The sequence below is a fragment of the Syngnathus leptorhynchus genome, chromosome 9 (assembly GCF_054491065.1).
Source record: "Syngnathus leptorhynchus isolate UIUO chromosome 9, UIUO_Slep, whole genome shotgun sequence".
In the NCBI taxonomy this organism is placed as follows: Eukaryota; Metazoa; Chordata; class Actinopteri; order Syngnathiformes; family Syngnathidae; genus Syngnathus; species Syngnathus leptorhynchus.
The window spans coordinates 9166677-9194130 of NC_141203.1; the positions used below are offsets into that span (position 1 = coordinate 9166677).

At 39.9% G+C, this 27454-nt stretch overlaps 1 protein-coding gene across 3 annotated transcripts in view; it reads right to left on the reverse strand.

Moving 5' to 3' along the window:
* Nucleotides 1–2578: 2578 nt before the first annotated feature.
* asic4a (acid-sensing (proton-gated) ion channel family member 4a) overlaps nt 2579–27454 on the reverse strand; it is a 65217-nt gene continuing 40341 nt past the window's right edge. For 2 of the 3 annotated variants that reach the window (XM_085919952.1, XM_085919954.1), the window contains exons 3-11: nt 11385–11529; nt 10773–10900; nt 10519–10672; nt 6680–6733; nt 5894–6047; nt 5426–5517; nt 5061–5140; nt 4360–4476; nt 2579–3458 (exon numbers count right to left, since the gene is read on the reverse strand). In XM_085919952.1, the coding sequence (XP_085776078.1) occupies nt 3330–3458; nt 4360–4476; nt 5061–5140; nt 5426–5517; nt 5894–6047; nt 6680–6733; nt 10519–10672; nt 10773–10900; nt 11385–11529 (1053 nt within the window). In that variant the 3' untranslated portion in view covers nt 2579–3329. The remainder of the gene's footprint in view (nt 3459–4359; nt 4477–5060; nt 5141–5425; nt 5518–5893; nt 6048–6679; nt 6734–10518; nt 10673–10772; nt 10901–11384; nt 11530–27454) is intronic. The other variant, XR_015067241.1, reaches the window with a different exon arrangement.

Below are 27454 nucleotides of genomic sequence, written 5' to 3' on the forward strand. Positions count from 1 at the left end.
ACCAAATGATTTTTGACACTAAAAGCCAACTGATGTGTGTGTATGTCACCTTTAACTTCCTTGTTGGCTTGCGGCCATTCATTATATATACATAACTGTATCTTATAATGCTTTCCAAGTTAAACTCCAAAAACAGAAAGTCATGGTTCTGATGTTTCTGATACCAGTTTTGGTTCCTCCAATTTGCACGTTTTCAATGGGTACTTAAGACTTTCTCCCACATGCCAAAAACATAGACTCGAAACCAGTGGTATAAATCTTAAAGGGCCGCAAAGATTTTCAAGTGTGTCCATTTACTTGGTCAGTCTATATGTGATTTAACGAGACGTTTTGGGTAAAATGTAATCATCGCACGCTAAATGCCACCGTGTGACTAAGAATTGCCTCGAAAGTAAACTCCTAAGGGTCTCGGGGGAATCCCAAGAATGCAGGCCGCATGCTGTTCAGTCTGCCGCGGTGCAAGCCTGAGGCCCGATAGCGCACGGCTTATGTGCACACGTGACGCCTCTTGGCCCATATCTGCATTTGAAAACAAGCTTCTTAATCACTAGCCAGTGCGAGTCATGCAGATTGTATTCCAAATGGGCCTAGGATATGGACGGTGTGAAGAAAGATGAAAACAAAAGCGCCTTCGTTCCCATTTAGGGTTAGGGTTCTTCCATTCCCGTATTCTTCTCGACACGCCAGGCCTTGTCCGAGAGCGGCCGCTATTATTGATGACAGAGGAGAGGATTGTTATGCATGGCCTTATGTGGGATGCCATTGGAGAGCGCGATTGGGAACCTTTTGAAAATGTCAGTGACACATGATTATGAATATTAAACAGTCATATACAGCCCGTGATTACTTGACAGGAATAGGGGAGTTGACAGATGGCGCTGTGCGGTCGCTCATGGTGAATATCCAAGTTGCCCAATGTTGTATTCTTCACCGTGGCCCCAATACTTTTTCTGTGCACAAGATTGGCATCTAATTATACACCATCCATATTCTACCACACATATACAGAGAACTTACAAATCTTTATTCAAAAACTGGACACGATTTTTGTGCTTAACTTTGTTGTATTACCTCACCATACTGTAGATTAAACAATTCAAGTTTCATTAAATGTGAAAAAGGGATTAATATTAAAAAAAATATTGCAGTATGCTTTTTGTATAAAGTCTAATGATGAGGGCAAACGAGTAAGAAACTACTTAAAAATCCCAATTAACCCTGAGATCTCTGAAGCTAAACTGATTAGTTTGAAGTTTGAATTGCTAAAGTCCATTTTAAGGGCTTGATGGTCATCAGCTTTATCTCATCTACTTGGAAAATGCTCAGAGCCAACAATTCAGACTGTTAAACCTGTTTAATATTTCTGATCAAAAATGTTTACGTGCTTTGGTTCTTAAGAGTTAAGTTCTGGTTTGATGCTTGTAAAAAAAGAGACGCTACCCAAATCGCATATACACTGTAAAACATAAAGTGACTAAAACCCCTGGAAAAATTAGTAACATATTTATTTATGTGCTGTACTCAAATTATCTTAAATTTTAATACAGAAATGATCTTAAGTGTGCAGTCTTCAAATTACCTTGATTAAACTAGATTACAGAAACATTTATTACAAGCTTCCAGTACTCAAATTGGTTAAATTCTGATACAAAGCAATGCAGAGCTCTCTCTGAAGGTCACAATGATTGTCATTGGCGCTCCACATCAACATTGATCAGATAAAAAAAGAAACAAAATCTTACTGTTACTGCTGCTTCAAAAAAGAAAAAAAAAAAGATTATCCTCAATCATCTTTTTCTCATTAATCATGTAAAATGTGCTCATTGAAGATGTACACACATACACCCTCAGTTCATTCATTGAAATTTGCTGGACTTTTTTTTAGATAGGTCAGGTAAGAATGTAGAGTGGAACCTCTAAAGGTTGAACATAATTCAGGTTTCAGTATTGTTTTTAAGATTCCAATGTCGCACCAGTATAAGAAGAAGCCAAATATGAATAATGGTAAATACAAAAACAATAATTTGATGATAAATGTTTTTTTTTTAATGTCGACAACACTGCTGCAGCGAAATTGTAGTTTTGTGTTGCAAATATAGAAAGAACATTTCTGCTTCCGCTTGAGAGGCGAGTCTCTTCACATAAAAACGGAACCGACCAATTTTTACGTACATTCTGTCTGCCAGCGATGCTCTGTTTTCTTGTATTCTGTTACAATCAGTTCCATTTCCGGTTTGATGGTCACTGCTGTTTTGTTTGACTTTGGTCATTTGAATTCCCAATCTTACAACTTCAAGGGGGGGGGGGGGGGGGCTCTTCCACTTTTGAGGTTCCACTATACATGTGCGTGTAGAAAACAAAACGTAGAGGGGAAATAATGTCCACAATCCATAGTCATTGTTCTTACCTGTACAAATGTATTGATATTTTTCTTCATCAGTAGATTTTCAGTGTACAGCAATTGCTACAATCATGATCGCATAGAAAATTATTTCTCTAAAATGTATAAATAACAAAAGAATTACTTAAGTTATATAGGAATGCATTATAAACAACAACCATTAAAACAGAATCTCTCTCATTATTTTTTTTTTTTTCTTTTTTTTTTTTACAATGTTAATGTTACAATGTACAATGCTACTTGCTAACACCTTTGCCACAAATAAACTATGTGTCATGATGTGGAAAGATGCCACTTCTATCTTAAAGAAAAAAAATTCAGTTCCACTTTGATCACCTCTTTGAATAACTTTAACACAAAAGAGCTTTGTTTACTTTAGAGTTCATCTTGTATACAATATAGAACATATAGTATCTCTTTAAATGATTAGATATTTCATAATGTTTCAATGACTTGATGCAGCAATAGGCTACAGTGTGTACTCCAAGAAGGGGCAATAGCTTAAGGGAAAAAAAAAATCATCAAGATGGCTTTAACACAAAGAAATCAAAAATAGAAATCATACTGTCCTTTTTGGGGAGTATATAAACGGCATCAAGTGGTCATGCAGTCGTCGCTCGTTTCCTTCCGTCAACATAAAGTGCCTGACTTCTCACTTGAAGCAAGACAAAGTTAAAGGGGTTCCACCCATTCTGACAAAACAAAACAAGCAAACAAACAAAACGCAGTGTCCATTTTGTGCCTACTTACGGTACATACAAGTGCTTTGTTAGCATCACAAGTTTGGTGTTGGACTTTGGCTGGAGCTTTTCACTGATGGCAGCAAAGAACTGGCGCTTTAATGCAGAAGGTCTCTCCTCCAACAAACACTGCTTTTCTCTCCCTCCGGTTGTCAATGCAAAGAAAATTATGGAAAAAATGGTTGGATCTAGCACGTGAAGTCCTCAAATGGTCCGTGATGTCCGGTGTGATGATGGTGAGGATGGTGGTGATGATTGGGTAGCATCGTGTTGGCGTATGCCCCTTCTGGGTGATTCTGCGTCACGGCGTTGGGCTCCTGTTAAAAAGCACAGATAAGAACTTAAGAATTAATTCTGGCTTCATTCAGTTTGTACCTCCCAGTTGTAGTTTACTGTCAAAGTAAATATCAAGCAGAAAATCTAATGTTGTTGTATATTCAACTTAATGACTTTAACAAAAGCCTACTTAGTTTAATGCAAGCAAATAAATAGTATTGACAAGTGTAAACAGACAATTTACAGGCGTATTTTTTATCCTCTGCGGAAAGAGGTAATATTACTGCTGCTTATCGAGTCACATGTAAAAGTTGTCTTTTTTGTGTCTGCACGACTGTGTATTGGACCATTGTCCCAACCCCTTTGTCTGAGTCCCGACAACATCACATCCGCTAATTTGCATTAAAAAAAATCAATAACGCTTTTTTTCCCCATGCAAAGTTAATTATATTACAGAAGAGAATGGAGCACTGCATAAATTTAGGAATCAATTAATTTAATGATGACTGAAAAAAGCAATCACCTGGGAAAGGGCGACATAAACAATTAAAAGAAGCCAAACTGAACCAGGAAAGGACAAAAAAACCCCACAAATAATACTGTATAAATATATATACATATATATATATATATATATATATATATATATATATATATATATATATATATATATATATATATATATGCACTGGTTCTCATCACTGGAAATGAGAACTTACTCTCGAGCCATTTAAGAAACATCCAAATAAAAATGTTGCAATAAACAAGTTCAGCCCCTGAGCAAATGATCGTAATGAATTAAGAGCATTGCATATTGTTAGTCCAGAAGTGGAAAAGTAAGGTTTCCCCATGTACGCCTGTTTCCTAATAGAATCATCATGCCACGGGGAAGGAAGTAGATACGACATGAAAAGCAGCGCAGCGGTACAAAATGTGCCGGACCTCTGTTTTCATCTCTTCCAGGCCCACTGTTGCAACAGTAGCGGGCTGCGGTTGCGGCTTGCTTTTCTTTTCCTCTTTTTGTGGCCTCAGTACACGTTGTAGCCGTTGCTTGAAAACCTGCATGAAAACAGCAAACACAAAAAGAACTGAGATGAGAAGAGTGCATGCAAGAAATTGAGCGAAAGCTGAGATGATGACACTAATACCCAAGTAGAAAACAAGTAGCAATTTTTTAAACTAGAGATAGCAACGATCTATTGTCGATAGTGCTCGTAGTTGTTGTGTTTCAGACATTTGTCTCTGGAACGTCTCTTACTGCTTACGTGGTCCAAATATCCGATTTTGACATGCTGGATATGCAACTCGAGCGTCTGGGGGCCCGATATGCTCATTTAATCAGGCAGTGTGACATTAGTCAGACTGCACGATAAATGACAATCAGTCCAAGGGGAATTTGGGGCGACATTTTGTCTTGGCCCACTGGATCGAGGTCAACAAAGGGCCTGCCAGTGTTTTTATAAAAAAAAAAAATTAAATCATGCAAAATTAGGGGAATGCGAGCATGAACTAGCTAAGTCTTAATGTAATTTTATGCTTAAGTATCTTGTGTGACATGAGTCATGATGTTGCTTCATGTGCTAAATTTGGTTATTTTGATATAGTCACACTTAACCAGCTAAAGGCAAACTCGAATCAGATACCTCATAGATATAATCCAGTATTTCTAAGATAGTCAGGATGCTGGCTCCAATGAAAAGACCCATCTGGCCACCAATGTCACCTAAAAACAGCACAATAAAACAATTCACATGTTCTCCAATTTTTTCCACAGATGATTTCCTCAATAGTGGTACCTTGAGATATGACTGATGACAATTTTTTCGAGATGATTAAAAGCCGTCATTAGCTCGAATTTTTTTTTTGCTTTGATGTGTAGGCAAGAATTTCAGATGCAAGCATTGTATTCTGGCAGTGAACTCAATTTATCCCAATTATGGAATGACGTCAACTCATATTTCATGGCACCACCGTAATACATACAATGTTTCGGTGGCGGAAGTCATACCTAATAAACCCGCAACGTCATAGGCCTTCTTTTGCTCTATTGTTTCAAAGTTGAGCGCCTCAAAGAAGATGTCCAATACCAGAAAATTGTCTCTAAGAAAAACAGGCAGAATATTAAAATACGGCAAATCACAACATAACAAGACTCAAATCAGATCAGAAAAAATACTACTTTGGAAAACTGTGATCAACACTCATATGTATTTTTAATGTTGGTGCATTTTTAATTTGAAACAAAATTATTGTTAGTTGCAGCCCTAATATTAGTGGGACTTATCTTGTTAACTCACAAAAACACAATTGGCTAATAAAAAATAAAAAAAGTCAAGTTACGATGATAAACATTGTGTTGTCGACTTTTATGTTGTGTGCAAGTGACCACAAACTCGAGGTCAGAGTTAATGATCAGTTTCATGAGAAGCGCATCATCGCTCTCACTCTCGAGTTTGTCGCTCTGGAGAGCTCGTACCGGATGTAGTCTTCGGACTTGTCGTATTTCCTGGAGAGATAGCGAGCTGAACCCTTGCTTGGGATTTTGACCATGGAGAGCTCTTTGCCGTAACGGGTGAGATTACAAGGCGTCTCGCATGGACAGGTGTCCCCGCTGGTCTTCTGGAGCTGTGCTGCAACGTGGAGAGATGAGAACAAATGATTCACAGTGTGCCGTCTATTTTTATGCAGGATGGCGTAGATTTCTCATGAAGTAACTTTTCCTCTATGAAAATGATATTACAAAATATTACCTTGAATTAACTGAGCATAATTCATATAATTGTATTCATGAGTGTGGTCTATATGGATATAAGACACTCTTAATACCTTCAATAAGTTTTAAATGTAGTGATGAGAGGCGTAATTAAATTTGTGGCTCAAATAGAAGAAAAAGTATAATTCTATCAGTGCATGTGTGCTCATTAGCATAAAATCGTTCATACCGCTCCATTAATGCCATTGAAAAGCGCGGCACTTTTGTTCTGTACCAATATTGGCGGAAGGAGAGCGAGATGAGATGGAAGATGGACGAGACGGCGCAGAAATGACGAATCAGTTTAATATTAACAGTTCAACAAAGGACGTCATCATACTCCAAAGTGACAAAATCACAATGGGAAGTCATTTCAAGATCTTCAGATTACCTCCGGTTATGGTATTGCTTCTATTAAACAAAAAAAAAAAAACAATCTTCAAAACTTTGCACTTCACCTATTGTGTTGCATTGTAATGAGAAAAGAAATGAAGGCAGATTGTTTCTTACCAAGTGCTTTGTCAACACAGTTGATTTTATTCGGAGGACAGATATCAGCGGTTCCTGGAGAAGAGAGCACATAATGAGCCAGATCAATCACAACCAAAATGATCAGTGACCCGCGTCAACCGCAATGAGGAAGAACGGCTGTGAACAACAAGGCGTCGCTTATCATTCATCTCCCAATGAAGGCGGGACACACCGAGGATGACTTGCATCCAGCGAGCTTGGCTGTCGCAGAGAAATGAAGCATGCGTGTGCAGAAAAAAAAAAACGTCCTCAGAAAAAAGAAGAAAACACATTGGCCAGTCTATCAAATGTGGGAATTCATTAGCGGCACAAGTCATTAGCAGACTTCTTCTGTTTTGCTTCTTTATGAGGTGTGTTGATTAATGTAGAGTGAAATGACATCGGATAGTCTCTGTGACTTTTTCCGCACTCACATTATGTCTTGTTTGTACAATGTAGCACAATTATCAGCAAGGAAAGAAATGAGTCTTGAATAACACTTTGTAAAAAGGGCAGTCATTTTGTCTGAGGAGACAAAAGCCGAGGGGTGTTTGCATGAGCTGTCCACGTGTCACAGGACAAGAATGGCCTAATAGCTTTTATTTTTTTTTAGGTGCTCGCCCAAATATAGAAATAGATCCAGACACTAAAATATTAACTCTGAGGCAACCAAATCTTGGAAAACACATTTTTGCTTCTATGCCGTAATGGTGGTAGGCCTAAAAGAAACGTGGGAGATTTTAAAGGAGTCACATGAAGTCACAAAATGTGCATTTGTAATATATTGTTTTCTTGACTGTTTATCTTCATTACACATTTAAGTAAGTTATTTTATCAGAGTCATGTTAATTTATATTAGTGGACCATGTTGCTAACTTATACGCATCCAATTTCTAGACCATTTGTTCTCATCAATGTCAAGGCCGACATTGATGAGACAAACAGAACAAAGAAGTCACCGCTTCAAAGACAAAAGTCTTTCAAGTCGGATAGATTCAGCAACCGCGAGCAGCTGTTTACTATAAAAAAAAAAATAAAGGAGGAAAGAAATCTTTTATCTGCCCCAAGTTGATGACAAAGGGAACAGTGGATGAGTAGTTAGCTCTGAGGTTGGGGGTACAAATCTAGTCTCAAATTTTCTTGTGTGTACTTTCTGAGCTTGTGTTGAGTTTTCCAAGACAACTATTCTCAAAGAGTATTCAATAAATCCAACATGCAAGTTTTTGGAATGTGGGTTAAAGGCCAAATATAGCGAGAACATGCAAACTTTACACATGATGGCCTGAGATCAGACCCAGTCGATGTAGTCACCACTTCAAACTACAACATCCATCTCCTACAACGCAACCACATATCTGGCAAGGTTGAGGGTTTTGGTAGCAAAAAGCTAGAAGAGCCTAGTGCGGGACTCTCAAAGGGACTTTATTTTCAAATATAAAACAAACCAGCAAACAGCAAGGAATGTCAAATTAAAAATATTCTAAGTCTATTCAAAGTACAAAAATAAACCAAAACACCACAAGAGGAATCATGAAATGACAACGGCTTACAAGAACAGGTGGAGACAAAAACGTAACGACAGACAAGACATGAAAAATGGGACACAGAGAAAACATTAAACAAAACTCAGTCCGATCAAAACAAAGCCAACACAACGTCATATTTAATGCACAGTTTGCAAAGCTCTGCTACGAACTACAGTGCAATAATAATAAAAACAACAACTGTGATTATAAAGTGCCTTTAAAGGGACCTAAGAACACCCTGGAGAATTATAAAGGGTAATTAAACGTGTGTTTATTCCAGTCACTAAGTGTACGCTTTAGTGAACAGATGGCGCACGACAGCTTTCTCAACATATACAAACAAAGCTATAAGTGGGGCTACAACCACTGCAAGTGCAAGACAGGATTATCTTCCACATCCTGTTTACTGGGTAAAAAATGAAAAAGTCAGCGCTGTAACATTTGAACAGCTGTGTGTGTGTGTGCGTGTGTGTGTGTGTGTGTGTGTGTGTGTGTGTGTGTGTGTGTGTATGTGGTTGAGACTGAAAAAGACTTTCTATTCACAAGTTGGCCTCGCGCTCCCTTGACAAGCTTTGGAACCAATTGGTCTCAGGAGTCCTTTCAAGGAATTTGAGTCTTCTTAATATTCAACAATAAATTGTGCGCTCTAACTTATGGTACACGCTTTCCCAAAGCTGGCGAACCAAAGCTTCTGCATTTATTAAAGCGGATATCTATAATAAATCAAATTCCTGATGCAATACATCACCGTGGGAAGCAAAAGCGGTGCTGCAGCTCTCTGGGAACTCTCAAGTGATTATTACTTGCAATCTGTTCATTCAAATGTTCCTTTTTGTTATCTTATTTATTTGAAGCTGGGGCTCAAGTCTTGCAGTTTCTTAAAAATATGTTGATTTTGCAATTTCTCTCACGGACTGACGCGCAAGGCAGCAGCCATTTATAATTTAGGTCGCAAATTGATTTCCCGCTGTTAAAAACAATGGTCCAGCATTTAGAATGGTGCAGCTGTCATAGCATAATGTAATAGTTGTGGCCCCGAGGAATATTAGAAAGCAGAACTATTATTCTTTGTCCACTCTCATTTCTATATTTTTCTTCCCAGATGTTACAGTCCAAAACGCATAAATGATTTGCAACATTGTTTCCTATGCAAGTGATAAGTCTTTGTCAAAAGGCCAGTGATGCATGCACCTTCTGGTATCATATTTCTACTGTACCCTAAATTCATTGTTGTGGTTGTGCTCTTTCTAGAGCTTCAATGCAGCCTCCTTCAATACACAGTTTACATTCTGTAGCTCGACTCTTAGCAATAGTGTTGATGACACACATGCTGTGCGAGTCTAGACACTTAATTTGGTGCTTGACAGACCAGCGTCTCACTCATATCCCCCAGACGATTAGGCAAAATAAAAAATCGGTAATCAATACGGGTAAAAAGTCTGCAAAAAGCGTTTCCCAATCCGACTATTTTTTGCCTGTCGGATCTTAAGTCGTTTACAAAATTTTCACAATTCAATCATGTAACATCCAAATTCAAATGTCCTTAAAGATGCACTGTTTGGAATTTCAACATAATGAAAACGTTATTTATTTTTTATATTCATTTATTTATTTATTTCACCATCTTTTATCCAAGTGAAACGTAAGCCATATTGTGTTTACATACATGTGCAACAGCTCTTGACCCCAATGATTTGAATGAAGGTAACGAAAATCAATTATTTCGTTTATTTAATCACGATCATCTTTATTAGTCAACTTCCGAGAGCTGCCAAGCTCTTTAAAGTGCTCAGAAGTCTTTTTTTTTTTTTGTCATATTCAAATTTGGTTTAAATCCAGACGAAAAGAACATAACCACTCACCTTGCAATCTGCGCTTAGAAGCTGTAAAAATAAATGGCACAAATTGATGATGGCCTGCCCGGGCGACAGGTTGAGAAATTCACTGAGATGTTAATCAGGACTGACACCTGAATGAGAGCTGCCATCATAGCTGAAGAGCATTCCATTCCATGTAGAGCAGCTCAAGGTCAGAGCGCAAATTACATCCGTCCTCGGAGGGTTCAAGTGGGCCAAAACACAGATGGATTATTTTGCCCGTGCCTCATGATATCATGGAAATGGATTGACTAATGCAAATATTCCAATGGAAGCGGCGACTACTAATTGAATTCTTAATCCAACCTTGGCTGTCATTGGCTGTCTACGTAATATCATACGTAGTAATACGGAATATGTTGCCAAACAGAAAACGTTTTGATGCTTCATCTTAAATCTATCGTCAAGATAAATGAAAAGCTCTGTGTGATCATACCTGGCATGTGCACCATCCTGCAGTTGCACACTCGCACAACCTCGTTGGTCTCGCAGAGCAGGCGACAGGCGCTGATGCTGTACGTGTCATATCCGGGGAACTTCTCTTTGCTGCTGGAGCGGCAGTTCCCCCAAGGCTGGGGCAGGTATGTCAGCTGAGCACAAAGATTTATTAGACGGGCAGCTGGCAGGAAATGAGTAAGGCTGCCATGCTCTTTGTGGTTGGGCTTGAAGATGATAAAGATAAAGACCTACCCTTTGCTCCTGACATGAAACAAAGGTCTGGAAGCCTGGAGAGACGCCGAAGCCCAGCTGGTGAATGTAAGGAGGCTCGTCCTGACTGTGGATTTGAACTCGGATTCCGGCCTCCAGAGACGTCTCGTCTTCAAAATGGAGCAAGGGCACAGCATGGGAAATTCACAGGATGAAGAAAATGTGATGTGAATTATAAATGGGAATCATTTTCCCATGTATGATAAGCACATCGAAACTATTTTGTGGTGTTGTTTTTAATGACAATTTAACCCTGAACCTGATTAAACTATATTTTTAATTCCAACGTATCGGAGATCGACCTGGGCGATCTCACTGCACTTTCGATTATTTCTTGTCGTTTGAAATCAAACTTGGCTGAAATTGAAGTAAAGACAGCCACGTGTAATGAATTATGTATGACTTCCAAAGTGTTCACTCGAATACTAACAATTGTCAGTCAATTGATTGACATTTACTTTTCTCATCAGTTCACAAATTCTGGTGCCAAGGTTTGCAATAAAAAAAAAAAACAAAAAAAAAAACATGCACATTATTATTTTATTTTCACATCAGATCGGAATCACATTGGACATGAAGGTTTTGCCGGCTTACTCGTTTCTCTCCATATCGGCAGATATTCATCCTGCTGGATATCCAGCATGATCTCCAGCCCATTTCCCATTCCACCTTGTTTGGTTTTCCTCGATGTGGTCTTGTTCCCATTAAAGGTGTAGCATTTCCCATATCTGGTGTAAACCTGGAAGAAAACAAAAGCTAACATGAGCTTGACAAATTCAATGCTGCGCCTGTGACGAAAGTGTGATTGAACTGAGCGTAGAACATAAATAAGATCAAATCCTGTCATGTGCCATAAACATTTGGAATCTCCACTGCTCACTATGGATGTAACATTTTAATTGGACTCCTTGCCGTCATCGTATAAAACCTTATCAGAGGCCTGTAACTTCAGAAGCTTGTGTTATGTTGTATTATGATAAGGAACAAACAAGATTTCTCGTTCCAGACAGAAATGGAAGGGGGGAAAAACATGGCAGTAAATTGCAGGAAAAGCAATCAGGTAAACTCATGTTCCTTCAAACTTTGATGTCAGCAAATCACAGTAAAATAAAACTGATGTTGCTGTGCTTGCAGTGCATTTCTCGCTCTGTGTGTTCGCCGGCGTGCCCGGTACCTTGTAGCCGTATTCCCTGACAGAGGCGAGGATGCCGTGAGAGATAACAAATGGCCATGATGACACTTCTTATAAGTGCATATCATTTTGTAAGAGGGAGTCATTATCCAGTCCCTCAAACAACTTCATTTGCTTTTAATCACAATGCTGGCATGATAAAATATGGAGAGGATTAAATTTCAAAAGTTGATTTGCTGGACGTCATGACGTATATATCGAAAAAGATGGGTAAATGCGCCATAAAACCTTGAAGGTTATCAGGTATCACCAAACAACCAATCACCAAGTATAGTATCAGTTTCTATTAACCTGAAACAGATAAACTACATCCCATTATTGTTTCAAATATGTGCTTACTTCATTTTTTTTTTGCACCATTAAAAAGTGGATTTGTTGTTCAACCTGGATTCAAATCACCTCGGTAAAGCGATCCTAATCACGTTTCCAGCAGTGATTAAACCAACAAAGCCTGTATGAATAGCTTCCACCCCTCATTTTTTTTCCAGATAAATAAGGCATCAATTACCAGAGTGAGCAAAATCCATTGGATTCATTTAGTGAAGAAAACGCTGAATGGTAATGAAAGAAGAGGAATTGTCTCGACCCCGGAGACACAAATGACAACCAGTCATGCCGATGACTTCTAAACATGGACGTCTGTGTACTGACTTTAGGATCAAACAGATCTGCCAAATGAATGCGCTGACCAGAAGGTTGTTTGAAAACCAACAACAAAAAAAGTCAGATTTATACACCAGTGACAATAAATCTAACAAAGTTGCAAGGTTACATTCTTTGCCTGGGCATATTCACCACAATGATTACAGAAGAAAATATGAATCATATAACATGACTTAAAAGGTGAGGAATTTTTTTTCTTTTTTTTGCAGTAATTGCTTTGTGCCCTTTAAACCATTTGCGGTTTGGATAAAGGATGAGAGCAAATGTTTGCTTTCATAGGAAATGGATTCTTACAATATGATTCAGATAACTGTTCAGCATAATAACAGGCTCGGGATACATTTTGGACTTTTAGTATTGCTACTAGGGAGGCATGCATGTCCTTGGAGTGTCCTGAGGTTTCTAGGTCTTCAAAAGGAGGGCGGGGAACGTTCCATGGAACCAGTAGTCTTGTGTTACGGCCCTCGCGACAGCTCAAAATTATATTTCAATTGTTTCCTTTATATTTCTCGTGAGGATAATTAGAAGAAAGGTTGTGAACCCCACGAGTTCTAGAAAGAGTCTGACTGACATGTGCTGCTAGCTTGAAATGGTTTAATCTCAATTTGGCTGTTGCAGAGTTGCCGGGGAGGTAAGCTTCACTTATCGCTGATCCTCTCAACCGTTCATTGACACACTTAAGCCCAGCAGGCGGACTTCGTCTGATGGAACGGGCAACAGAGGTGAAGGAGGATTTTGCTTTGGAAATGCTGAAAAGTGCCACAACCAAGCACCCGGGGGTCTGCTCTCAGCACTGGAGGACGTTGATATATCCACACGATACCCCCTGAGACCATGGTAATGTCTTCCAATTATTTTGCCTCTTCCAGATTTTTTTTTTTTGTGAGCTTCCCGTGTTTTGTTTTTTTCCACGCGGGTCTTTGCCCAATGAGGATTTAGCAAAACTGGTGACTAACTGGTACAAATCCAATAAAAATAGAAATTTTGTATTTCACCAAGTTCAACTAAAAACAAGAAAACTAAAGCTAGTGCTCAGATGCTCCTGAAAGACAAGTAAGAAATATAAATAAATCAGTTTACCATGACAAAATATATAAATCTTTAACTCAGTCAAGATGGTGTCATCATTTCTCCTTAACCTGAGCAAAAGAGGATGACAAAAGTGCACCAGTGAAGGAGTACCCCAATATACACCCCACCAAAAAAAAAAACAAGATAGAAAATTACCCAAGAGAATATACTGAATCACAAATGATTCACCACACTGGCAACAAAATAATTCAAATTTGTACACCACAGGGAAGCTCCCGTTGTTCTGCTTGCCACACTTAAGAATTCAAACATTAGTTTATTCGACCAGAACTTCATAATAAATAGATGATGATCTTTCACGCGTCCTTACTCGACAGCAGAAGAGAAGATTTTGGGTTTATATGCGACATGCAGCCGCATCATACAGAGGGTGAAAAAGCTCTGCATAATTCAAGTCACAGTGAGACAGTTCTGTGTCATGGAATATTAATGACATCTGAATCGACTCAAGTAATTGCCTTAGAAATGTTTGTGTCTCTTATCATTCCATATGTGTTGATGTTGAAGGGAAAAAAAACCCCCCAACAACCCAAAATGAAGCAGTTATGCAAATTGCTCATTATGCTGCGAAATGAATACATCTCTAACAGTGTCAATCAAAGCTCAGCGTGATTATCTCTGTAAAAACAAAATGTTTCATTATGTTTTCTGTTTACGGCAATTGAAGTGTTTATTGTGTCATTTTGCTATGATACACAAATCCTGTGTCAATTTCTGTCTGTCATCATCAGCTTGGCAGTTAAAACGTAACAGAAGCGGAAAGAAGATGTCGGGTTATTACGTTTCTTGTCATCAGCGGTGATAGTTTTTCATTCCGACTCTGTTTATCTGGTTTCTGTAAGTTGGGTATGGGAAAGTACAGATACTGGGTAGCAGCATATTTTAAGGTATCTGGTATGTAAAGACTGCCGATACCAGCCCCCCAAAAACACATTGGCGAATCAACATGTGGGTGAGAAAGAAAGGTCATGATTCTATTGTCCTTATGTAAATTTGTCTTGTTATTCTTTTCCAGATGTAAATTAGATCTCATTTTAAAATATAAGGATTGTGTAACCCTAACGCTCAGCAAAAAAACAAGAATAAATTCCCTCCCGAAATAAACACAATGACGGACTTTGGGGTTGCGTTTGCTCCATTTGCCTCTTTTAAATCTTTCCTTGATTAAACCGGGTTGAAATAATCCTTCATCAAAAGTCAAGCAGATTACTTTTACCATGGCGCCGTGCACCGAGATCACATGCTGTGGCCTGTAAACACAAATCTATTATGACTTTCATAACCACACTGGGGTCTAACTGGGACAGATCAGCGGTTGGTCTAAAGACAGGTCCGACTTTGGCTAAGTGACAACTTGAAGCAGAGCAGGCTGAGCATTAACTAACAATTTGAACATTGCCACTCACTACGTTATCACGCACACATATTCCATAGATCATTACGCAGCTGAGTGTTTCAATTTCACTGGTAGTTTCTCAGAAGGCCATCCAAGCGAGCTCTATCATTTGCAATTAGCGCCTTGTCATCATTCTACCGCCGGGCGGAATAACACGCTTGATAAATGTGATCATTTCCTCAAATAATCATGACAAATGCAAATCAACGAGGAAACATTAGAGGAATTCCGCTGAGACTCGCTGATTAATCGGATGATCATTCCGAGTGATGAATCTGGCACCGTTCACTCCGAGGGAGGTTTTTCCATAAAAAGGCGTTGTACCCACTTGACCGTTTGAAGGCGCATACGTTGAGCCCCAACACTTCATAGATTAAAATGAACTCTGCTGTCAACCTCCGGGGCTTGTTTCAGTCATCTTTGTGGGAGTTGTGACTCATCCCCTGCCCTCTTTCTGGTCCCCTCCAACAGAGCATCAAAAATAAGTTCAGCATCGAAGTAAGCGAGCAGCACAACCAGCGAGCCTCCCTTTTCTGCGCTCCCATTTTTGTGCCACTCACTCACGCACACTCATCTAATGGATTGGCAATAGATGCTCTTGAAATAACAGGTCAGAAATGGACTAACGGGCTCTCCAGCACAATACAGCGAATGACAAATAGAACTTCCATCTTCACGCAGAAATGCGTGGCAGCTTCCTGTGACTATGGGCTGCACTCAATTCAAGGCCGTAACCTCTCTAGGTTGCTAAATGCAATTTGCAGCTCATAATAGTTTCCATGCTGATTTAGTTGAATCTCTGCCAACATCCGAATGGCACTAATTTACCATTCCAAAGAATAGGTACATTCAGAATTTCCGCGAGCATTTATGTCCTTTTTGATTGAGCTGGTTAAAATCTCTAATGTACTTTTGAATGAATAATCTGATATATTTTCAGCTTCGCTCAGTCAAATGAGATAATACGGAATCATTTATCCATTTCCTATACAGGTACAGTTTGAGTCAAAAGACCCATATAAATCATAATTCCTCACTGAAATGAATAGAAATGCCATTATTTTCCTTTTTAATAAAAATAACAATATGTTTTTACAACTGACTCAATTTTTTTGCATAAATAATACTGTACTTTTATATTGTCTGTCTACATGTGTTGCTTCACCAACGGTATTTATTAGCACACCTATGGTATTTTGCATTTTGTTGGCATTAGCTCAAAATACTTTATTAAAACAAATCTATGTGGTTCTTTTGTATTATGTTTAGCTTTAGGAAACTCAGCTGTTCACACTCACATTTTTAGTTGACAAGGACTTTAAAGTGAAAAGTCCTTCACGTCAAATATAACCAGAAGCAACCTAAGCAGCTCTGTTTGATACAAAATGTTCAACTTTTACGTTTTACTGCTTTTGTCCGCAGTTATGTCACTATCCTGACTTCACCTACAAGCACTCAACTGGTTATTGTTGGCTTTCATTATTTATCTTTCTATTTCAGTTGGAGTGGTGACTGTTTATTCCTCACCGCAGCTTCAGGCAATGGCACCGAAGAGGTGTGGGTGCATCGACAGGGGGGGGGGATGTTTAAACAAATGTCTCTAAAGATAGCAAAGAATGCTTTGCCACAGCTGACAAATGGGTATTTCGCTTTGCTCTTCACCTCAGGTTGCCCTTCACCGTTTGATGAGTGTGTCAGGAGACAGGCAGCGAGGAGAAAGCCGTAGCTGAATCATCTCCCTTTATGCACTTGTCTACCTTTTGACTTTCTTTGTCTGCGGTCATTCTCATATTCCTGTTTAATCAAGGGACCACTGTCATTTACACAGAATTTCATTTCCCGAGCTTTCCATCACTCATCACTCTGGCACCTACATTATTTATTTATTTATTTTTGAAAATAACCTCCCCTGAAGAAAGCGTGATACAGTCCATCCTTTTTTATTTGTATTCATCAGAGCCAAGACATCAAATCGGTTGCTCATGTTGGACCGGGGCCACATGCAGTTTAAACGTGGATGAAATGTCTGGAGAGAAGAGGCCTGATATGATATCCATGTTCAACATTTATCAGTACAAAATATGGGGAAGCCTTAGGGGATGTGAAAGATATACAAACACACATGAATAGTAATACTGAAGGCAAGCTGGAGTTGTGGACTTGTGTTTTGCATCTCAAATCAATAAGTGAGTTGGGACTTCAGCTTTGGATGCACGCTGGCGGACATGTGGCCAGCAGCTGAGAGGTTCTGGGTTTGAATCTTGAAGTTGGCCCTCCTGTGTGGAGTCTCCTTGTGGGTTTTCCTATACCACAGATGCAAACTACTTGACTTCATTAAAAAAAACACGTTAGGCTCTTTGAAGACTCTAAATAACCCTTCGGTGTGAATTTGTCTTAATAAAATGCACATTTCTTTACTTTTAGAAAGCTGAATGTTTTGTCCCGAGTGGTCTATAGGCATGCAACACTTGTTTCATTCACAAGATGGTGCAATAAGTGCACACACTTATCCGCTCACAGGCGTACTTATCTGGGTGCCCCCCCTTCCCCAACACCCCACGGTAACAATATTTGCCTGGAAAGCACGGGACATTTATGAACACGCAGGGAGGAGGTGATGGCTCCTGTTTTTCATTCTGCATGAATCATCCAAGCAAACAAGTCTGATAAAGGTTTTACTGTGGGTTGTTAAAGAGCCTGTTTGGATCCAAAGCACTTCTCACTGATCACTAGACAGAGGCGGACACGGAGCCAGATTGCAGGGATGTTTGGCCTAAGGTTAAATGGCAACTATGTGCTCTAATGACAGCACACAAATTAAAGGGCATATCATTAAAGAAGATATCTAAGGAAGAAGTGATAGATCTAACAGAAAATGAAAATACTTTCATGAGTATTTTTTTCTGCCTATGCACTGCCAATAAGATTTTTTTAAGGCCAAACTTCTTCAAAATATATTGATTTTATAATTAACTCAGGCAAACTCAATAAAAATGGTGTTTATCCATTACAGTTATAACATTTCATTTAACAAATGCTGTTGTGAAACAACATAAAAAAAAAGGAAGTCAATGAAGATGGCTGACAAAAGGAAACGGTAGATTATTCAAAGTGAAGGGAGGAAGGCAACAATGACTGCACATTAGAGATGGGTCCAATATTTGGCCCCGGCTGCGTGGCGGCATGCCACCCGCCCAGATGTTTGGCATGTGGATTGTACTTGTGCCAAATGGGAGTCAGGAGAGCGCACAATGCAGTCAGAGGTTTTAGGAGGCTTCTGATGCATCAAAATGAAGCCGAGAAGAAAGAAAGTTAACAGAAATAACACATTCATCCCCTGAAGAAAATGGAATCCTCAAGACATACAGACGGTCGTGGCTGAACAGAATTACCGCGAGGCCAATTTATGAACATATGATCAATATCTGGCATATATACGGCTGTGCTCTTTAACTTTATACTGCTGTAAACCTTTTTTTTTCAAACGATCCATTTACCATCAAAGCTCAGAAGGCAACTTGCCTCGACTCCGTGAGGCATTAGAAGTTGACGACATGGTTTCGTCCCTTTGGACTTTTAATTATGTCATCACCTAATATGCACACAAAGCTCGGGCATCGGGCTGACGCTTGTGTCAATCCCCAGGCATGCCGCCCGCGCTTTGACTGCCAGTTAAAGAAGTTGCTTGTGGTCGAGCCGCACAATAATCGAAGGCTTCCTGTGGTTACACACAGCGCTGTCATTGTGCGTTTGATCTTCTTGGAACGGGCTAACTTGCTCGTTGGTGCAAGCGTCCTCTGCCTCAGTGTGAGGCTGTGACCATGTAGTATGTGCTGTACTACAGAAAAATATGCAAAGAAATACCCCATGGAATTTTTTTGAGCACTGAATGACAGGGGACACCCCTTGCCATTGAAGTGAGGGAAAAATTATTTTAATTTACTCACAACTAATTTATGTCATTATGGTGTGTGTTTTATAAAGTGTTTTATAGAGTACGACATTTGTAATTAAAATAACACATTACAACAATTTGGGTCAACAATTTTCTCGTTTTTTGGAGGGGAGGTTGGGGTGCCTGGAATGGATTAATGACATTTCCATTCATTTCAAAGGGCATTCTAGACTTGTGTTTTGAATTCAACTTGCATCTCAAGGCAGCACTGTCTTTTGAGCACATCTTTTAAACCCCCTCCCCAATTAGATAATCAAAGCTAAGAAGGAATATTAAGACAAATTAAAAAATAAAAAAGAAGCACAGAATAAACGTAACTGTATTCTGTTAACTTCATTTTATACGTCTGTCAGCAATCGATGGGTTTACGTTTTGTGCATCAACGTTACTATTATCTTTAGCTACTGTAAAAACAAAAAACACTGGATGTTTGTGTTAATGTGTTTTTCCAGGGCTTGCAAGAAAAGGGAATGGATATGTTTATTTCCAATCTCTCACTGCATTTTCGATTTACCTTTAAAATGTTAAACATCAACAGGCGTGAATTTTTAGTGCGCGTTTTGTTCTGTGTGAATGAATCTCTGTCAAATCCTTTCCAGAGACGCGAGTCTTAAATTTGACCTTGTGTCAAGCCACTGAGATGGCGACCGTTTTCCATTAGGACACCTCACTGCAATTTCGTCACATTCAACAGACGAACGCTAGATGACCGCAATGACCATTCTGTAGAAAAAGTCACCTCGATGCATTTCTGGATGTAGAATACACCATTTAAAAAAGGGCTTCAGGTATCTTAATAACGTGATTGCCTTTCACTGACAACACTTTCCACACCTATTCTATGTCTGGCTGAATTCAGCACATTTAAAAGGGTAGCCCAGTCTGATGTGAACAAGCCGTCATCTCACCCAAGATAGTGTGGAATGCAACTAGACTTCACTAGACTGGACGTTGATAACTTCCCTCAGCAATCAAGTGTCACTTATCAGACGCTAACATCCATTGTAACTCACGGCAGCTCTGTTTCCCCTTTGGCTTTGTTTTAGTGTTTGACTACAATGCAGAACTGCCAAGAGCACAAACATTTTACACATATAGTAAAGACGTGATGGAAGGGAAGCTCCAATCATATTCTGCTCTGGGGCTCATAAAAGCTTGGGGAGGTATTGCGTCTCTGCCTACAGACTGCAAATGAAGGGCACTTGCATAATACCACTACAGGCAGAGAGAGAAAACACAAAAAGAAATTCAGCCAGTATGATGTAATAGCGGGGTGGAAATTCATAATTGTTCACTTGGTTGTATAATTTTCACACATATTTGTAGAAGAAGATAACAAAAAGTGAGTTGTCCCTAAGATTCTCCCTTTAAAGGCCAGGCCTCACATGATCATACGGGTTTACAATTGTAATAATAAACATGATAGAATTTGCTCTCCTCAAGGTTACGTGTGTACCCTTGCTTTGAGAGCATGCTTTTATATCAGCCAATTTCCACCGTAGGAACTCATAATACATTACTTATTGCAACAAAGCCCTTTTTCTGAGAACTAACTGTGCTTTCTGCAACCCTTCCTAAGATTTATAATTTGCTGCGACAGATGTCAGGAACAGAGCATGTTTATTTTATTTAAGCCGCACGGTAACAACAAGCTGAAAAATACACCTCGGTGGACACCAGATGAATTCCTTCTGTGAACACTACGCCGTGCGTGTCTTATTAGCATGTGGTACCAATTACACAATTCAATACTGGGAATTCTTTACTGTGACGAGGTATGTGCCAGGCCCAAATATGGAAAATATTTTGGTTAAGGATGAGCAGTGGACAATATGTTTTGATTGAAAGGGGCTCCAGATCTTCAGCTAGCCTAGCTGATCATATCATGGCCAGAGAAACTTGGCACGGGAGTGTTTTTTTTATATAAGTCCCACTGTGACTAATTGTCTGATTTAAGTCGATACTGTTTACGCTGTGACATCATCAGCACAATCACAATGTACTAAAACTGAGCAAAAGAAATGATAAGGTTATGGCCTCCGACTACTATGTTGTCTAATTCCCATCCGTGGTGTGTTTGCTTTGCAGTGCTGTCTGATCAACATCGCAGTCAATACATCAGCAAGCAGGGTTGAAATAAAGAAATCAATGTCAGTGTATTCTCACGGCACTTCCATCTCAGCCCTCATACAGAGATGGAAAGTCATCAAGTGAACTTACCCAAAGGGGATAGACACCTTGTATTGATGTGTGAAGGCTTGCCTAGGTGCCCTGAAAAGTCGGTGTAAAAGTGAAGGATTACCCAAGCGAGCATGTCTTCCTCCAGCACGGTGCACAACACCGCCTTTCTCCCTTTTTTTTGACGGGTCATTTTTAAAAAAACAGATGAAACAAACAACAAGAGAAGTTAAGACGGACCATTCATCAATCCTAGTTGGTTTTCACTCTTGCTCGCTGAGCTGCACAGGAAAGACGGCCTGATGGAGTTTGACTACCGAGGCCCACTTTAGCTAATAGTTTTTGTTAGTCTATTCCAAATTACTAGGCAGTACTTAGTGAAAGACCTGCTTGATTTTGTGCCTCATTCACCAGCAAAACTATTTTTATTGCCTAATTTAAGATGACTTCTTGCGGCTGACTTTGCCTTAAAGAGACAGTGTGTAGAATTTAGTGCCACCTAGTGGTGGACCAAGCAAAATGTCATCAGCAAGGAGATAGGTGCAGGTCTTATAACCAAACCAGCTAAGCACAGAAAATGACAGTGTTCAGAAAACACTTTCACAAATGTTCCTAATTTGACCGTTTTCATCTCCTTAGTCATGGAGGTTAATTAGGCTGCGTAGCAAAAGAGCCGCATGTCGTAAACAGTTTTAATCAGGAATTATCAGATGCTTAAGAAACCTCTTGAAATAAATTGATCGTGTAGAAAAGATCAAGGTAACAGCAGTACAAGTGTTGAGATTTACCCTGCAGAGACCTTAATTATTTCCAGTTCCACGACGGCTTCATCAAAAGAATTACAGGCTTTCCTGTCAAAGCTGTTCAACACTGTATTGTTTGTTGAAAATAGTGACATGTCATCTATTGTGTTTTTTTTCCGGAGCAATAACAAAACAGTTTCATCATAAAGTGGGATTTTCATTGGATAGAGACCATTTCTATTCCCTCAACCAACAACTTTGTTATTTCACAGCCCTGACTCCCACAAAATAAATAAGTGGAACATCTATATGTCACTTGTATGCCTACCAACCAGGCTGCAGTTTTCAGGCAGCGAAAGGGCAGCCGCCACCATTAGCGACTACTTTGGTATCCCGCCCGGTTGGAAGCATTTTCTGCGCTGGGACAGAACACTAATGGCGCTTTTACACTCTCAAAACTACTGCGTGGGGTTGTGGCAGCAGAAATAATCTTGCACATCGGAGCGAATCATTATAAGATGCAAACGCAGCCTCTTAAAAGTGTTAATTTCACAAATGAGGGGAGGATGGTAAGATTAAACAATTAAAAAGCGGCTATAAAAAAAAACGCTTGGCCAAATGTGGGATAGGAAAAAGTCACAGAAAAGTGTTTGTTTACCTCCTGCAGGGTCCACTGCACTCAAAAACATTGTATCCCCTTCAGATTTTTATTTATTATAACATAAATCATTTGGCTATCATACCTAAGACTGTCCACACGTTTGTTTCACCCCCGAGCGATGACCTCAATACACCGAGCGGTCTTTACCAACGACTAAGCCATGGGTGTAAACAGATAAATATGAGGAGTTGACCTCAGTGAAATTCCCACTTTAATTAATGCCAGGTCCCCTCACTGTAATTCCACATCTCCTTTATTAGAAATTTGAAAAGTATTCTCCCCGGAGATTTTGCGAGTCACAGGGAAATTGTGGCACAATATGTTTTTAATTTCCCGGGAGGTCCTTGCACAGCAACTATTTAACGACAGAGAGCCTTTGCCGAAAGAAACCAAACATAATGCTTTATTTTCTTTTGCGATGGGGCTTGGCCCAAACATGAAATATTCAGTTCGGACAGTACGGTCTTGACTGGGGACGACCTGCATTTATTGAACGTCCCAACACGCAATTATTGTGATACCGATGGAGGCGTCTATAATTCAACTTCAACGAGTAAAACAAACAGATATCTTTTTTTTTTTATGTCCTTACAATGATGAAATTGCTTAGAAATTTATCGATGTAATAAAGCCAAACGCAGTATGTGGTGCTTACCATGTCCGAGCCGAACAACAACAAATCATAATCATCAGCTTTAAACCCTTTTTAATTCCCCGTAACTTTGATGGCCATTCATAATAAACTAACTTGTCACATATTTTTAATGAGCTTGAATAAACGCATCATTAGCAAATTCATGATAATCTTCCTTGTCTGAACATTTCGTACGGATTGTCTGGAAGTACTCCAAGAGCTAATGTAGTCAGGGGCAGTTATGCGATATATTTTTAAAGATTAGAACTTCTTCTATCTTGATTATCGAGTTACATGAAAGTCCTTGATTGACTTCAAGTTCAAATTTAACAGCGAGAGCTCATCAAGTCGCAAAAGAAGCCGTTTGAAGTGCTCATCGCTCGCACTCCACATTTTAATGTGCCGAGTTACTGTCTCCTAATGTGCTTGTAATATACTGCATGCTCCTCAAGATGACACAAATCAATACATACACTAATCCGTCCGTATCCACTGGGGCAATCTCTTATCCTTCCGGATTTTCACACACTAACCTAAAAATCCGTGGAGTGGTCTTAGGGCCAAGTTTCTGATTCCCGTCAGAAGTAAAGGGGATTATGCATGATACTTAAAGCTTCACCCACTTAGAGTTCAACTTTTTTTTTTTTCCGGCAAGAGAGAAACTATAAAGCCAGTTTTACTTTTGCTGACATTGGTAAACAAACAGAGGTTGTGCAAAGGTCTCCATCAAAGTGGCAGATAAAATGCTCTTTGCTCGTGTTTTTGAAATGCTGCCGTGATGCCTAAAAACAGAATCATCTATTTGTGTCAGAGTGAAATGTGCGGGCCGAGCAACGTGCGTCAAACAGAGACGCTCAAAACTGCTTATAATCACGTGTCCTGCGAGACTGTCGCTCTGAGGTGATTAAAGCACATTTCTGTGACTGACCAGTATCGAGAAATACTGCCATCCACCGGGGTTATTATTTTACACAATTTGAAAGATGCGTCTTGGGCATCTTTGATCACGCCACAGAGAAATGCTTCCTTCTTTTAATCCACCTGAATAACATTGGGTTACCAAGGTAACCAAGGTTATAACTATCCTGATCCTATGCTCATGTTCAACAGGGTCTCAGGACAAAGAAGTAAACATTCGCAACATCCGTGTCCTTCAGGGTCAGTGGAGCAACAGCAAAGGTGCAGTGATGTGGTGGCATTGCACATCTTTTCATCATTTTTAATAGACATCTCAAATATAGCCGCCATATAGTCTATCCTGCGCAAGGTCGTAGGGGTCTGCAGCACATCACCCACAACCATACCACCGCTGACAATCAATCCAGACGTATGGTGTGGCACAAAAACCTATGAGAGGCAATCCGGGCGAGCAAAAAAAATATAGCGACAACAAACCAGCAGTCCTGCATTGTGCTTTTCTTCAATATTATACAAACTCAACGCAACCAGTTGGTACTGTAGAAAGCATTTAAAGTTGTCGGTTCATCTATTTTCTGAAAACCTTCATGCATAACTCGTAACACATCCAATACCACAGATCTAAGATCGATCGATCAGGAGGTCCCCCCCCCCTTCCCTCTTGATCACATGCGTGCCCGACTCTGGGGAACTAGCTACCTAAGACTGATCACCAGTCAGTCACGGTGAATGATTGTCTCTAAAAATACAAGCTCTGAGATTACGCTGTCTGTTGGCGTGCTGGCAGAGAAGTGCTCCCCGATGTTCTCAATCCTTTTAGACAGAGAAGTCTGTGACTGAACATATTTGAGTTGAATCCCATGTTTACTTCAGTGATGCTCTTAACGGAGCTTATTCTACATCGGGAGTTTCCAGAGTTGCCACTTCTGCTCTCTTTCTGTCAAATGAGTGAAGAAGCATCCAAAAGAGGATAAACAAGGCATCGGATTGATGGCAACTCTTCAATCTCAAACCTTAAAGCTCTGATTTATGACTCAAGTCACATCTAAAAGAGCTTGGGATAAGATATTGTCACAGCGTCAAGAGTTGGCCTGTAACTGAATGGAAAAGCACAAGACCGGGGCAGATTGAAAGGGAATTTCCCAAAGACAACAAGATTTGAATTCAAATCACAACTGCGATAGCCATGAACGGCATCCAAGTCAAATCCGCTTCGCATGCGTCTCCTTGTGTCACAGCCAGTCCAAATTCCCCCATCATTCGTGGCGCCGGCTGACACGATCCCTGACAAGTTTTCACATCAGCGGAGGGATTAGAGGCATAAGGTTTACGCTGGCCTCGACTGGATCCAGGATAACATTTCTGATTCAGCAATTTAAACTAATTTCAAGGCTGGCTCTGCAGCAATTTTCTGGATCAATGGAATGTCATAGCACTCTTGGTCACTAGCTCTATCACAGCTCGAGAACACACAAGGATGCCGTGCTAATTTAATGCTTTGAAGGCTTGGAGAGGCTCCACTCCCTCTACCTGTGATGTAATGCTTCTATAGTTACTAACCAGAGACAAAAGAAATTAGAGGTCTAAGTGTGAACATTGGAAGACACGGCGAGTGAATAATTCAATCGTAAATTCATCCTTTTAGAGCAATCAATCATATTAATAGAAATAAAAAAAACGACAGAGAAGACATTAAATTGGACAAGACCATTGATGGATGGTAATACAATTAAACATTGGCTACTTTTACATGGACAAAATGTTCAAAATTTGGATTAAAATGATCAGATTCACTGTTTTCATGAACACTGAATGAATTAATGTGACATTTGAAGATTGACAAAATACACCACAAATAGTAGTAAACTTCTGTTTCAACAAAACATGTCTCTGTCTGAATCTGAAAAAATGCATCCATGTAAACGCAGCCAGTGCATGATTATACTTTGAGTTTTGAGGACGATTTATATTTTTTCCTATTTTTGAAGGGAATAATGCATGAATTAAGGGTTGGAATTGGGGGGTTAGATCACCAAAAAATGATTCCCGAGCGCGGCGCCGCTGCTGCTCACTGCTCCCCTCTCCCCCAGGGGATGGATCAAAATCACATGGGGATGGGTTAAATGCAGAGGACAGAGCCCTTTGAGACTGCTTGTGATTTAGGGCTGTATAAACTTGACTTGATTGATTGATTGATTGATTGAATTCTGTCAGATGGAAGGTGGTTGTGCTGTATTGGCTTTGGGCCAATATTGGAAATGTCTCACCTTCCATTCTAATTATGTAAATGTATTTCATTCCATTTTGATACAGATATTGAACATGTATTTATATTTTTACATTTAGATTCGACTCCAATAACCTTGACACCTGCCCAAGTACGGGCTTGTGCCCTGAACAATAGTGCATGAAATAAGGAAACCATTACCATCGTGCAGCTCCAGGGCTGGTCTTTATCCTTTTGACTATTTATTTTTTGATGCTTCTGGCTTTAATCGTAGAAAAACATTATGTTGCAGATGAAACATCAAGCTATTAAATGTGGCAAGTATGAAGAAAAAAATGCAACAATACTGACAATAGAGAAAATCATAATGCAAAGATTTTTTTTTTCAAAGAGATGAGCTATTCCAAGAGTGACTCAGGATAACGCAAAAATACATTCTGTGCGGAAAGTTTCTTCTGGCATACCGAGTTCCATTTTCTTATATTTCAATAAAAAAATAAAAAAACACGCAGGCCGAAGAAGCAATTTCCCCAACTACATGACAGCTGTACAAATATATGGCGGCAAATGTTGAGGGGGAAAGGGGGAGGAGGTAGGGGCAGATAAGGGGGTGAAAGACACCGTGGTGGTACTGGCGGAGTAGGGAGGTTAATCCCGCTGTTTAATCTGTGGTCGGCGGGAATGTGTGTGTGTGTGTGGGGGGGGTCTTATCTCTGCTGCCTGCTGCCGTTGTGCTCTTCTTCAGCATCCCTGACATCACTCACCACAAGGCGGTGGGAGGCTGGCTGGGGGTGAACGGCAAGGCCCATACCTCGCCTCCCGCACACCCCGTCACGCGGCTCGGTGACGGTTGCAGGAAGTTAGATGGCGCTGATTCTGTACATCCGCCGGGACCCGGCACTGACAACATCAATTTCCATGTTTCGCTGCAGCGGCAATGAGGTGTAGGGGGAGAAGGGGGTGGGTGCAGGCCAGTGAAGAACGCTAGAACTCGTTGGCCCACAA